The 15,586-nt window shown below is 40.3% G+C and overlaps 1 protein-coding gene across 1 annotated transcript in view; it reads left to right on the top strand.

Annotated features, from left to right (window-relative positions):
* The first annotated feature begins 774 nt into the window (after positions 1 to 774).
* Positions 775 to 15,586, top strand: part of TRAK1 (trafficking kinesin protein 1) — an 84,105-nt gene continuing 69,293 nt past the window's right edge. The window contains exon 1 of the mRNA XM_015822820.2: positions 775 to 950. Within this exon, the coding sequence (XP_015678306.2) occupies positions 887 to 950 (64 nt within the window). The 5' untranslated portion in view covers positions 775 to 886. The remainder of the gene's footprint in view (positions 951 to 15,586) is intronic.

The raw sequence follows: 15,586 nt of genomic DNA, 5'->3' as shown, positions 1-15,586 counted from the left end.
ATGGCAAGCAGTGTGGAAAGAGATCAATGTTTTAAGTTATACAAAATGGCTGTGGCTTGCTGCAAACATTTCTGTGCTGTCATAGAGGTCAGATATTTGGAAGGTGGATCATTGGTTTGCAGAATAAGCACATAAGTGCTTAAAATGACTTTAAGAGCTTGAAGGGGTTATATTAATTTTTCTTAATCAAGAATGTAGACATTTAGATGTTATCATAAGGCACTTGCAGAGGCATTTGTAGAATTGCATTCATGTAATTTGGGCTGGGGGTGTTATATTAGGGCTGCATTTTAACCATATCTTTTATAAATTATCAATGTTTATGCTGCTGCTTAATGTAAGAATATTTTTCTTATGGAAATGAAAGGCATTTTTCTGGGTATTGCTCTTTTTAGTGAGATACCCTTTGCTAGCAGTCACAAGCAGCAGTGTGCATTTCCACCCTCCATCTCTGCATCTTGTTCAGAATCAGCCAGTCTCCATGGCAACCTATTAGACTGAAAGAGATGTGAGGAGCAGAATGGAAAAGAAATGAGTTAGAAACCCCAAGTGGTGGTGTGTGCCTCCAACGTCAGCTTTTAAGCCTTCTGATTGGATGGTTTTGTTAATTCCCACCCCCACGGCTTCTCTATAGAGCTTCTGTATTAGAATAACCTGGTGCAGCAGCTTCAACAGCCTCTCCCTTTTGAAGTTGCATTTTCTTTTAATTTTTAATTTCTACATTGATTCCTCTTTCTGGCAGAGGATGTTTGTCATATTGTTAGTAATCCCAGAGTTCCTTTCCAACATGGTGATCGGTAAAAGCAAGCAGGCATGGCTGTATTTCACTTGACCTCTGTGATATTCCTGTAAAACCTCTTTCGATGGTGCCTAAGGAGAACAGACTATGCAGAAATTCATTGAAGCAGACTACTACGAGCTGGACTGGTATTATGAAGAATGTACAGATGGTAATTACATAATTTTGTAATAATTCTGTTTTATACTTGTGATCTAAGCTTATCTATCACTGTAGCAGGAGAACTGAAAGAAATAGTGATATTGCAGTTGAAGTTGACAGATTTTAGCATTTCTTGGCATAAGTTTGAAAGATGCTATAGGAAATTGTAATTAGAGCTTTTGGCCAGTGGGAGTGGCAGTAGAACATTGGTACTAGACAAGTCTTTTGGGGAGAAGGAAATTGCTTCTGAAATGCTTATTGTGTATAGCTGTTAGAGCTTATACTTAAATCCGTTTGTTTTGCTGAGAAGAGTATATTTTTAGAAAACTGGCTAATCACATATTATTGTGTAAAATGGAAATAACTCTCTCTCTCTCTCTCTCTCTCTCTCTCTCTCTCTCTCTCTCTCTCTCTCTCTCTGTGTGTGTGTGTGTGTGTGTGTGTGTGAATATATAGATAGGGAGTTAACATCTCAGTTTGGGATTAAAAACTTTATTGAAGGAAATAGAGCAGTTCTAGCTAAATTATCAGAAGGCTAAATTTGAGAAGTCTATCTCTGTCACGAGCATCTCTCGAACTTTCTGTTTTCTGCCACATTGGTAATTCTGCTTTCTGGTAAAGCAGGATGTGATCACCAGTCTCATGATAAAGGAGAGTGCAAGGAGGAGTAACGAAAACTGCACCACATGTCTTGCGGGAAATTCAAATCTTCTAATTTGGCCTCAGAACAGAAACCCAAAATGAAATCAGAATTCTGAATAATATTTCCTGTCATAGCTTTATTCAATTCAAGTATTCCTCTTTATAAATAAGAGAGATGGATTTATAGGGGAGCAAAAGAGATGTAGCCATTATTATGAATTTAGTATAAAATATAAATTTTAATATCAGAATTTAGAAGGATTAGAATAAAATGGAAAATAAATACAGAAATAATACACTCTTTGAATATTCTTCTGAATTTGACACAGTGCTTATTGCATGCAAGGATAACAGTGGTGACTGACATATAATTTGGGAAATGCTTATTTAAGATAACACTTGTTTATTGTATGATTTTCTAGTTTATCAGAATGATCTATTTCTGCTTTAATTGAATGATATAGCACTTTAGGTTGGATGATCCAATGTAGAATATCAAGAAAAAGACAAGTTTCTACTTCCTTATTTAGCTTTCAGTTTCCTAAATTGATCTTCAAGAAGTTTTTAAAATTGTTAATTTTAAGCCACAGATAGAAAAATAATATTGATAGTGAAGAAATTTTAGTAGGATTGCCATATTGTTTGTGTTAATCTGATAAAGAGATCAAATGTTTACTTCTTGACTAGATTTTTCTTTAAGCAACATTTATCATTTTAATTGCTGATATGCTGGACATTTTAGATTTTTCTGATGCTTTAATACTTTGTATGCTTCTGTTTTTTCTGTACTCTTCAATACTGCTTGGCCTTCTTATGAAAGAAAATAGAATAGAATGTTAAATAAATAAAAAATCTGTCATTGTTTAGTTAGGCTAAATATTCAAAATTAGAGAGAACATCACTGATTGTATTCATTTTCTAATAAAAGAGATACACCCAGACATCATGTATTGACCATCTAACGCAGGGCTTTTCAAACTTTTCACCCATTGTACCACTTTTAGGATATGGCAATATCCGAGTACTACCAGTCGCCTAGCAAGGTGTCAAAAACATGACCAAAAAAAAAAAAGGAAAAAAATGATAAAGTACAGATAGTCCTCGACTTACAACAGTTTGCTTAGTGACTGTTCGAAGTTACAATGGCACTGAAAAAAGTCCCCCCCAAGCCACAGCCGAGCAAGACACCTGCCTGCCCGGCTGGCCTCGCTCTTCCTCCTGTCCGAGGTTTTCATTGTTGTGAACATTTCTGTTGAGAATTGGCAGCGGAGTGGGGTGGGGGGTGTTTGGTTTTTATTCCCCCCATCTGCTGGGTGGTTGCAGCAGGTTTTGGTCACTTCACATGACTCTAGGACACTGTGACCATCATAAATATGAATCAGTTGCCAAGTATCTGAATGTAAATCACAAAACCCTGGAGATGCTGCAACATTCCAGCTGATCAGCACTTCTTCTGGGCTCAGCAGAAGCACCAGGATCAGCGCCGAGCTCCAGCTGGAATCTGGCCCTGATCCTGGTGCTTCTGGTGAGCCCTGACAGCCCTGCAGCTCCAGCTATCTCTCGCACAGGCTTGTGCGGTGCTGCCACCAGTTCAGCTCATTCCCCTCTCCCGCTACCACTTTTCTAGGATGGTCGCGTACCACCTGCCATGTTCCAATGTACCACAGGTGGTACCCGTAACACTGGTTGAAAAGCCCTGCTCTATGGAATTTAGTAGCTGACACAGAGCAGTGAGGAATTGTTCCAGTCAGAGAAAGTTGTGCCATCCTGGAAATGAAAGGCAAAATAGGAAGGAAGAAAAAGTACATGAAGTCTTAACATAGTATAGTATATGGGTTGGTAGTCTTCAGCCATCTCAATTTCAGCCATATACGTACACAGCTGTCATGAAGTATGTAGCCCCTAAACCACTTGTATCTGTAAATATGTTTTATATTGGAAGTAGATTTATAATGAATAAAGTTATATAAAAGGTTATTTTAGATGAGTTACCAAAGTTTGTCTTTTCCCAAAGAGAGAGGTCTTTGATTTTTAAAACAATAGTGGTTTTTCCTAGGCTCTCCCCCACCCCCTAGGAACTCCAAAATACCATTTTGGAGTCAAATCCAAAAGCCTAATACTGATTCTAAAGTATGTATAAATATGCTGTGGATTAAAATTTTACCATTATCTATAATAAAAAAAATCTTAGTCATGTTTATAATAAAGGCATAAACCATGTTTTTAAAATAGGATCCTAGTTAACAAATCCTAGTTAACTCTGAATTTTCAGTGGGAATGTATAATGGGAAAAGGTGGTAAGGTAAGATGTTAAAGGGAAAAGAATACATATTAATTTATTACTGGGTTCCTAGGTTGAAAATTTAAAGCAAACGTTCATAGCCAATATTCTCAGCCTATGAGTAAACCTGAAATCCCCAAATTTCACATTTTCCTGGTTCCATTTGTTTCTGTCTATTAGCAACCAGTAGTATAAAGATTGCAAAATAATTTCACTGCCTCACTTCAAGGTGTAGCATTCTTTGTACCTATGTTTACTTCCTGGTATAGTTGCTATGAAACCTATAGGAAAATACCATTTTTGTTTAGAGTAGGGAGGATTATAACAATTTAAAATTTAAAAAATCTGCTTTAAAGGGACAAATTTTTTAAGCGTTCAATTTTATTATGAGAAACATTCAAAGAAAGAGGATTATAATTTGCTGCTATTTATATTATATGGATAACTAGTAATGAATAGATATTCTTATAATCTTCCTCCTCCCCTATTCTGTATTTTGCCTCTCCTTTCATGATGATCATAGCATACAGGTTACCCAGCCATACCACTTGAAGAATGTTAAACAAGAAGATTGATTTCTTCTGTATGGAAACTCATTTAGTTTGTACTGCAGATATTGGGATGTTTACCTATTTTCAAGTATTATTTTACAAGATCTTACTTAATGATGATTTTTAGTAATGTCACTGAAAGAATCCATATATCAGGATGACAGCTTTGAATCCAGTTGTAACAATGAATGTAAACACAGAAGTTATGAGAACCTTGATTTCTTGGAAGAAGGTATTTTGCCTTGTCTATTATTTTCATAAGAATGCATAAAAATCAATTGTGTGATAGTAATAACACACCATTGATAGATGTCACTGGTTTGTCATTTTAATGGTTTTGCATTGTAAATTTGAATAATATTTTCAATTTTCTTTATTTGATAACTTACTTAAAAGTTCATTCTATCAGTGAAATGTTACTTTATTCTCTTGTAAAACAGAGTTAATGTTGTCAGATTTAAGAAAAAATATATAATTTATATACATATGTTGAGTGTTAATAGGAAAAATCCCAAAACAGACCAAAACCATTGTAATAATCAGCTACTATATTCTTTATAGTTCCTTGAACTTGAGATGCAGAAGAAAAAAAGAGAAATAAGGAACTATAGAAGCATATCAGAAAGCTCCTTTTCCCTTGAGATGGTGCAAAATGAGATGGAATTTACACTCTTCTTAGAATACACTTTTTTTTTAGTAAGCTCTGATCATTTTGATGTTGTTGTTGCTTCCCAGCAAAGATATGACTTTGTAGTTGTTGGTTGTAATTCTGCTCAATGATATTCCCTTAGCAATGTTGTTTAAGTTGCCATCAGATCGTTCTAAAGAGCTAGCTACTCTTGAAAAGTTTTTGCCTATGTGACTTTGTAATTAACACTGCAAAAGGACATATAAATTCTGTAATGTATAATTGTTTCAGCAAATAACCATTCTGTGGCAGAATTGTTTCCCCAGCTAAACAAAATAATGACTTGAAAATTACTGCAAAATTAAAATAATTAAGGAACATTAAAACAAATTTCTAAAGAACTGTTATTTGTTTTTATAATAGTATATGGCATTTTAAAAAAGTTATTCCATAGTCTAATTGCTATTGTTGGAAATCAATAATTGATAAATAATATGATTTTTTTTCTGAGCACTTTTTTCAGTAAATAGTTACTTCTAACTGATGACTGATATGAGTGTTATCTTCCTTACACATTCTTGTGGATTTTTGGCACTGTTTAACGCTTTGATTGTGCTTTCAGCTCAGTTTAGAAAGATCTGAAAAATATGCTGCTGGAAGACTCTTCTAAGGATATTACATCCTGTTTCTCTTCTTCTTGTTCCCCATCTGTGAATTTCATAGCTAATGTTTTCTTCCTATATTTCTTTCAGGGTTTTGTTTTCTTTTTCTGCAGGTTAGGTTTCTCCTCTCTATGATGGCTGTCTCCCTAAATTGTGTGGATAGGCTGTTATTACTACATAAAAATTGAATCTTGGAGGTTAAATGTGTTTGTTATGTTACACAACTGACACTATATGATAAAATAGAGCTTCTTATGTTTTGGAAAAAAATTCCTCAGTGGTCTTAAAGGAAAGAAAGGGACCATTTTTTAAAAAGGTATATTGGAAAACTAAATTGTCAGAGCTATAGCTTCCCCACCTCCATAAACAAACAAATAAATGCAAAACAGAGAGAGAAGAAAATAATTCCAGCTGGACAAGTTTGCTTACAATTGGTACTTTATTATGAAAATTAATAAAGTTATATGAGAGGCCATTAAAATACTTTCTAAAACAAAAAAAACCAGATAGTTCTTAGTTCAGTCATTATACCCTTTTATAAATATATTTTGTTGGTATGTCTAATTGGTTAGATAAAGAGCTTGTTGGTGAATCCATGCTTTTAAGCCCTAAAGTCTTTGATATTGCATTTAGGACTAGCCTGTTGAAATCCCCTTTTTTGCCTAGTAATGTTTTGGTGTTAAAATAATGTTTGACTCCTAATCTAAAAAGTTTTTGTTGAATAGAGCATATATCTATATTCTTTTAAACTGTTTTACCCTGAGAGTTTTTCCTCATTGACTTGTCAAAGAATCCAGAGGGCCACAAATGAAATTTTTATCTGTGAGAGACAGATCTAATATATAAACTGAGGTGTATAATGGTTAATACAAGAACTTTGTTGGGCCTAAATGACTCATGCACCTTAGAATCCTGCCCATCTTTCTTGCTGGAATGGCTGTTGGTATTGCCAGAGCAGATAACCATGTTATCTTCCTGAAAAGAAGCCAGTAGACAGTAGTTAGAAATAGTCCTCATCTTACAACTGGTTGCTTAATGAGTGTTTAAAGTTAGAACAGACTAGAGCCGTGGTGGCGAACCTATGGCATGGGTGTCAGAGGCGGCACTCAGAGCCCTCTCTGTGGGCACGTGTGCCGTCGCCCCAGTCCTAGGTCTTCAGCTGAGTTTTATAAAACCTTTTCGTTTTAGGCGTTCGCCACTGTGTGCAAAAAAAAAAGTTCAATCAATCAATTTCAACTTCTCACGGGGGAAAAAAAGATCTCGCAAAGTTGGAATTGATTGATTGAACTTTTTAGTCCCACCCAGTCTGCTGTTACCATTGCAGCCACGCCCACCCAATGGGCCACGCCCACCCAGCACCCGGCGATACATAAGTGGGTTTTGGGTTGCAGTTTGGGCACTTCGCCATCACTGGACTAGAGCTATTTATGATCCATTTTGGGAGTTACAACAATCAGCCTCTCTTCCCCCCAAACATCATAGTCATGTGATCACATTTTGAGAATTTGGCAACTAACTCACCTTTATGGCCATTTGCAGCATCTTGTGGTCACGTGACGGCAATTTGTGGGGGGGTTTTGCCACTTTCAGCATTTACTTCTGATTTTCAGTAAAAATGCCTGTTGGGGGAAAACCAGCTTCACTTAACAATTGCTGTGTTCATTTTAATGATTATGGTGTTTGCTTAATGATCATCATTAAAATGGTCATAAATTTGAATTAGTCATGTGATACTTCAACTTATGATTGCAATAGCTTACGACCGTAATTCCTGGCTCATTTATGGTTATAAGTCAAGGACTACCTATATTGACTATAAATTAATTGGCTATTAAATGCTACATCATAGCTAATTGGCTATTAAATGATCATCATAGCTAATTAGTAAAACATTTAAGTTAAGGAAAAAATCAATGTATAAACCAGGTCACTCTGAAATCATGGGGACAGATATTAGTCAACAATTACAGGTAGTCCAATTACAGGTAGTCCTCAACTTACAACCACTTGCTTAGCAACTATTTGAAGTTACAACAAAACTTTAAAAAAAAATGACTTCCAACCTGTCTGTGCACAGAATTAGGGTGTTTGGCAACTGGTATGCATTTACAATGGATACAATGTCCCAGGGTCATATGTGATTACTATTTGTGACCTTCCAAGCCAGCTTCCAACAAGCAAAGTCAGTGGAAGCTGGATTCACTTAATGACTACTTGATTCACTTAATAACCACAGCAAAAAAGACAATCAAATTGGTCATGATGCACTTCACTGTCTTGCTCAGCAGTGAAAATTCTGGTCCCATTTGTGGTTGTAAGTTGAGGGCTACTTGTGAAGTCCTCATTGCTTACATGTTAAAAACCCTGTTATAAGAATAACTTAGTAAACTCATAAGAGTCTACTTTTCAGAATTTTATTTTATGTGCTTACAGTGTATGTTTTAATGAGACTATACATTAATGGGTAAGCTTTTTTTTCTAGAAGTACTTAATCTCTCCAAACCCAAATTAGTATCCTTTTAACTACTCAAGCATGTTTTCTTTCCCATATAAGTAATATTTTTCTAATAACTCAGTGTCCAGAGATCATTTCTTGCTGTCTGTTCTCCAATACTTGTTTAATACAAAAATCTCAGACCAAAGAGAAAAGCAACAGTTCTGTCTAGAAGAGCAATGTAAGAGAAGCAAACAGCAGAAATATGTTCTTAACTATTTCTAAATAGATATCTGTCATGACTATTATATAGGCATGGCTCCTTTATTGAATTCCTGCTTTTAGATCTTTTTGTGCTCAGGCAACTCAGGTGTATTTTTCTTTCAAATCCAAAAATAGTAAAATGCCAAGTCTTCGATTAATTAAAAATCATATTACTAAATCTGAGATATAGGTAACTCTCATTCAATGGCTCTTTGAAGTTAGAAGGCTGCTGACTAAAAAGACTTCCAACCTTTGCCCAAAGTTGTACCATCCCTGTGATCATGAGATTAACATTCAGGTGCTTGGCAGCCTGCCCACACTTAAGACTGCAGGGGTATTTCAGCTCTTCCCACCCACATATCTTCCCACCATCTTTTCCCTTTTGGCCACTCTGCATCCTGCTTTGCAGGACAGCAAGCAATCACAGAATCATGTGGCCTGAGAAAGCTTCAGCTGCCCCATTCATTCATCCAGCTACCTTCCTTCCCAGTTCCCTATACCAGGGCTTTTCAACCTTTTCACCCATTGTACCACTTTTAGGATAAGGCAATATCCAAGTACCACCAGTTGCCCAGCAAGGTATCAAAAACTTGATGACCCCCCAAAAAGGAAAAAAAATGATAAAAGTATAGGTAGTCTCGACTTACAACAATTTGCTTAGTGACTGTTCGAAGTTACAAGCACTGAAAAAAGTGACTTATAACCATTTTTCACACTTATGACTGTTGCAGGAGCGTGGCTGGTGACTGTGCTGCCGGTGGCCATGGCGACATGCCAAACCTGCCTGTGCACATGCAGAGGCAAAGGCAGAGGCAGAGGAGAGCTCTGCCCAGCTCACTTGCTCGTGCTTCGCCGGAAAACATGCCGCTTGCTAATTTAGCAGAAGTGCCAGGATCAGCACCGGGCTACAGCTGATTTGCGCTTCTGCTAAATTAGCAAGCGGCATGTTTTCCAACAAAGCATGAGCAAGTGAGCTGGGCAAGAGCCCAGGAGAGCAGCTACAGCTGATCTGAGCTTCTGGGCTGCTCTGCAGATGCGCGGATCAACTGTAGCTACGTGCCCCGATCCTGGGCTCTTGCCCAGCTCACTTGCTCACACAACCATAGATAGCTGCATAAGAAGAGTGGAAGGGAGGCGAATTTGGGGTGGAGCAGAAAACACGGGGGGGGGGAGGCATTAGGAAATAAGCACCAAGGTACATGGTGCCTTGCAAGGGATTCCCGAGTGTTCCGTAATTGTTTTTCCTCTCTCCTCTGCGCGAAAAAACCTTTTGCAGCGTAAATCAGAAACCAGGTGTTCCTGTGAGATGGTGCAGGAGGTCCTTGGGAGAGGCGAGGACAAGCTTGGCATTTCCTCTCTCCCAATCCCCTTCCTCTTCTTCACCCCCTTCCCCGGCCTGCCTGCGATCTTAGCTCGCGGCTCTTTGCCTAGCCTAGCCAAGCTTTCTTCCGCCTGCCCTGTTCCCGGGAGTGGGAGCGCCGAGGAGGTACAGCAGAAACACATGAAGGCGAGACGTAAAAAACAAAACAAACACGGAGTTCCAGCCAGTAGAGGCTTGGCAGCCTGGCTGCTGAGAAACAGGAGAGCACAAAGTCGAGGAGAAGGTGGTGGTTTCCTCCCAAAGGGGGCTCCTTTTCTCCACCCCTTCGCCTGGGTTTGTGGGGGAGTTTCTCGTCTCTGATGCTGACAGGTGCTCCTTCGAGCCCGCCGTGAGCTTTCTCGCCCCCTTTGCTTCTCCCCCCCGCTTTCATGAGGATTGTAGCGCCCTTGGGAAGCTGATCATGTTTTGAATCTTAGGAGAGGAGGAGGAGTCCCTTCCTCCATCCCTCCCTCTCTCCCTGTCAAGCCCCCGCGGACTCAACATGAATGGACGGTGGAGGGGTCGAGGACAACGTGTGGGGCTGCAAAGGAGACCAGCGGCCAGCGCCATTCTACCTGGCAGCGTGGTGTCGGTTCCGTGGGCATCCTGACCAACAGCTGAGTGGCTCTGACTTCTGGCTGCCGAACAGCTGAGTCCTCCGGGAGGCAACGTGAGGGCCCTGAGGGGTAGCCAAACTCGCGGGGGGGGGGAAGGAAAAGAAGATGGAAGAGAGTGAGGCCGCAACAGAGAAAGAGAGAAGGGGGAAAAGAAGGAGGGGCAGTTGTGATGTTGGTGCTCAGGGTCGCGACGCGAGCGGTCTCAAACCCCTTCCTGCCAAGGCTCTGTCTCCTATCAGGCTAGCGCTTGTTGTGAAGTAAGAGAGAGGGGAAGGGCGATACGGATCCCGCTGACCTGCGTGCATGAGAAGAAGTCAATCCGGTTGCTCCACAATGAGTCCCTGGGGAGGGCGGGACCTTCCTCTGTGCCTATGCTCTTCACACGCCCTCCTGAAGGGCACATTCGGTAGGGTTCGTGCAGGCTGCCGCCAAGGAGCATGTTTTCCACAAACAAGTGAGCTGGGAAGGAGCGGAGCGGGGGGGAGGAAGGCGACGCCGTGTACTACCAGCCAGGTGGTCGCGTACCACCAGTGATACGCGTACCACCGATTGAAAAGCCCTGCCCTATACCAATCTTTTCCCCTTTCTCCCACCGAGCCATTGGGGCAGAAGCAAAAGTGCCTCATAGTCTTTGCTGTCTTCATTTTGGACCTAGCTTCTCTGGCAAATATTTCCTACACGTGGTTCCCTAAACCTTCTGAAAGCTCTGCTGGATTTCCAAAGAACAACTTTTTGTAGGCTGCACTCTCTTCAAAAAATAGTGCAGTTTCCGAAGATCCAAAAAGGAGATATCAAAGGCAGTGAATCACTTCTTCTGTTGCAGTGGCTCAGTACAAAAGGCAAAAGATTGATGGTGGGAACTTGGGAGAGAGGGCATTTTGCTGAATGAATGCTTGCTGGGGGTTCATGAGCTTTGGTATTGTGCTCCTGGGGTGGAAGCATTTGCTGAAGAAAGTCCCTAGGATAGGATGCTGGCCCCAAGTCTAAAAAGGAGATAGGAAAGGCAATGAGGCACTCTGCTTTGGATACATCATTTGGCACAAAAGGTGAAAGGTCAGTGTGAGGGACAGGGAGAGAAGGCAGTTGGGTGAACAATTGCTTGCTGGCACAGACTGGGGTGGCTGTGGCTTCCTGCAGCATGGAAAACAGCACCAGTGTTAGGCACTTCTGAGGCTGCTTGCTGCCTCACAAGGCAAGATGCAGAATAGCTAAAAGGCAGAGATGGCAAGATGGGGGACATGAGGCAATCCCTTATCAGGGCTGGGGGGACAACCAAGCCCAGAATGGCTTGAATTGGGGTGTACATTCGATTAACCACCCACGATTCTTGGTAAACTACCACAATGAGGAGCGCTGGGAACTATTGTATGTTGATGCAGCCATGTGACACCTCACTTTATAACTTATTAACTTCCCTATTATGATTGCAAGTCAAGGACTACCTATACAGTTTGTGCGAAGAGCAAATATTTACTCTCCAATCCCTTTTCTAATTATTACCACTAAAGTTTGTCTTGTTCCCTGAGATTTCCTAAACAAGTTGACTATCATGCCAAATAAGCTGTGTGTAGCTGGCCCCTCATATTTTACTGATCTTTTAAATTCTCCTTAATGTGAAGTCAAATAGCTTTGTTAAAAAAAGTAATCTAATCTTATTGTTTCCAACCCTTAGGAGTCTTTTAGTTGGATATCTGAGATTGTGAAAAGGATATCTAATCTTGGCTCCTCCCTGTATGCAAACTACAGAGACACTTAGTCAATAAAACAGTAATGGCAACATTTTTTTAAGATAAGGTGGCAAGCAAAGCAGGCTACAGTCTACAAATAGCAATTGTTCTGTCTTTGTGGTGAGCCTTTATAAGTTATATAATTACTTTGAACAAGAAGGTGGTGTTTCCTTGGAAGTAATTCTATCATTCATTTATCTGCATTGTGATTCTGATTCATATGTTTATCTACTTATATGATGGGACTAGAGCCAAAGTTATATTGAAGTACTAGAAAAAATGCTTAATGGTGGTGAATCTTCTTTGAGATGGCAGAAAGTACTTCAGTTCACATGTTTGTATATGTAATATGCAGACTGACTTATAAGTAAACTAAACATTCTCCCCTGAAAATGGTAGACATTAAGAATGGTAGTTTTATTTACAGTATCAGAAAAACATTAATTTTGCAAGTAATATTTATATAAAAATCAGGGTTAGGGAAACCAGATTTATTTGGCAACATATACTTTGTATTGATTAGTTTGCTTCTTCAAGATTTCATTTTACTGTTGCCAGATGCCTTTTAGGAATGTGCAGTATTATAAAATGTTATTAGCCAGTTGCTTTCTAAATAGAAGACTGCTGTAAGGTAGATAGTTCTTCACATTGAATTTATCTTTTATGGAATTTTCAAAAAATAGAATCAAGTCAAGTGAGCAAAGGGCAGATAACTAAGACTTGGTATAATATTTGAAATATTGCATGGTAGATATGCCCTCTTGAGTCTAGTAGAACTCAAATCTAGCCAAGCCAGCTAGACTTGGAGTTGAATAATATGCATGTTTATGTGAATGTATGAGAGAGTGGAGTTCCAAAATGAAAAATAGTAAAAGTTGAAATTTGCATTTGTTTCTGAATGAGTCAATGGATAAGTAACAAATACTACTGGATATGTCATAAAGATACAAGTAATCCCCGAGTTACGAGGGTTCACTTAGCACCTGTTTGAAGTTACGCAACAAGTGCACCCTAGTTCTTATGAGCAAGTCCTCAAATCATAAATCTTGCAGCGCCCTTACAAACAATTGTGGAGGCTCTGCAACATTCACCCTATTCCCCCCTCCCCACAACTGCTTTCCCCTCCCTTCCAGCTGCGCTGGACTCACTTATCTTGCAAAAATCCTCTCTTCCGCGGTTTCTTTCCCTTTGAGGAGAGGAGAGTTGGCTTGGGAATGCTTTTCGTGCTGAGAATGGAGGTTTTTGGAGTCCGTGATCTCGCACAAGTGTTTGAAGTTGCGCCAAATCACGGACCTCAGAAACTTTAATTCTCTATGCAAAAGGAGTTTGCGATGCCTGTCTCCTGCTCCTGCTCCCAATTCCTTTCTGCCTGAGGACAGGCCTGAAGCCTTCAACTAAGGGAGAAGGCCAGTTCCCTCGCACCTGGATCCAGCCCGCTAGAGCTCGCCATGCCGGGGGAGAAAGTGACCCCGTTGACCCCGGAGCCCTTCTCCAAGCCACCTGGAATGGAGGCTGGGGAAGGCTTCTGCTTACCTCCAGAGGTCAGATCCAGTCCTCGGAGGACTGCTCCAAGCCGTTTGCACCTGGAATGGAGATCGGGGGAGGCCTCTGGAATGGAGATCGGGCAGGCCTCTGGAGGTTGGATCCAAGCTGCTGCTGCCCCGGAACAGAGCCTCTGAAGGTCAGATCCAGGCCTTGGAGGCATCCTCCAAGCCATTTGCGCCCTGAAGGGAGGTCGGAGAAAGCTTCTACATGCCTCTGGAGGTCGGATCCAGGCCTGCCCCACCCTGAGATACCTCATGTGCACTTAACAAGCCATGTGCATCTTAACGATCAGGGAGTGATCTCGTTCGAGGTACGAGATTCACTCCCACGAATTTCCGAGTTAGGAATGGAATGGGCAGGCTCCATTACGTTCATAACTGGAGGACTACCTGTAATCGTTAGGACTTCTAATGTGTCAGTTGATCTAGGCAGACCAGATCACCAAATCAATTCTGTAGGAAGACTAAAACTATTTGTATTGTGTTTGGCTATAATAGCAGAATTTTGCAAGTTTGATTGTTCTGTACCTCCTCCTTCTCCTTAAACATTAGAGAATTTGGGAAGCATCTGTTTGAATTGCTTCTGAATGTTATTGTTCTAGACTTTTAAATGTTTCAATAGTCTTTGCTTAGGAAATGGTTTCTGCATAATTTTAAGTCCATTTCTTTATATCTGTACAATGTGACATCACTATAATGTATTGTGTATGTAGACCATGAACCATGTCATGATGTTTATGATCAATCTGCTACTTTACCAGTTATGTTATGGTTTGCTTATCTAGAAATCCTAAAGAACCTTTCTCCAGCAGATGGTGGTGTAGAGTCCACAGGATGGGTTATTAATGCAATCCTGCTTAGCAGAGAACTAAGGTAAGAAAAAAACTTTAGCCACGCCTCCCTCTGGGTGTGCCTTCCCCAGTTTTTTCCTTAGTTCTCAGCTTAGCAGACGTATTTTCTTTGCTCCGCAAGGCTCCAGACTAGGCCTCACAGCCTCTTTTCTCCTTTTGCTCTTTTTCTTCCATTTTTTCCTGTTGGATCTCAATCTCTGTCTCTTCTGTCCTCCCTGAGGCAAGTGTGTTCCCTTCCTTCGGAGAGGGATCGTCGTGCCTGCTGCCCCTCGGTGCCTTCGGCGCGGGACTTTGCAGGCCCCACCCAGGGAGATCGCCGGAGGAGACTCTCACTTCGATTGGCTTGCCGGTGATCGCGCTCTCCGTCCGTCGCCGTTCGTTCGCAGCGGCCGCTGCGCATCTAAAAGCAAGTTTTCTGGGCCCGGGGTGGGAGAAGTGGCTGGGGATCTTAGCGTCCCCTCTTTTCAAGTGCTTCCAGGCTCCCCGGTGGCCGGCGAGTCTCAGATCGCCGCGGCCGCCATTTTGGGAGGTCCACGTGGCGGGCGCTATTACTCCCAGGCCTACTTCTTCTACTTCATTGCTCAGAAATAAATAATACCTTTTATTTTTGACCAATTTAGGATCTTGAATTTAGGAGTAATAATATTAATACTTAGGTATAAGTTTAAAAATAAAAAATAAAAAATAAAAAATAAAAAATAAAATAAAAAATAAAAAATAATAACAAATAGTTTAAATAAGTATACTGTTTATAAATACATATATTAATAGGTATAAGGGTATTTTCGTTTTATAAAAAAAAAAATTAAAATTAAAAATAAAAATTAAAAAAATTGAAATTTAAATTAAAATAGCAATATAACACAACAATATTACTGCTGTTGCTTAGACCTTGTGGTGAATTTCTCTCGAGCCTGTACTGCCTGAGTGCCCTGGCCTGTGAGCAGGCCTGTTCAGGGGGAAGAAAGTACTGAACTCAGGCATTCAGTGAGTCAATTTACTTGTTTACAACTAAAATTGGACTGGGATTTTCCTAAGGTTCTACCTTGGGCCAGGTTTATAGGGAGAGGAGTGAAGTCTCTTTT

The sequence above is a fragment of the Protobothrops mucrosquamatus genome, unplaced genomic scaffold (assembly GCF_001527695.2).
Source record: "Protobothrops mucrosquamatus isolate PMUCROS unplaced genomic scaffold, P.Mucros_1.0 scaffold_177, whole genome shotgun sequence".
Taxonomy (NCBI): domain Eukaryota; kingdom Metazoa; phylum Chordata; class Lepidosauria; order Squamata; family Viperidae; genus Protobothrops; species Protobothrops mucrosquamatus.
This window is presented reverse-complemented; position numbering and strand designations above follow the sequence as displayed.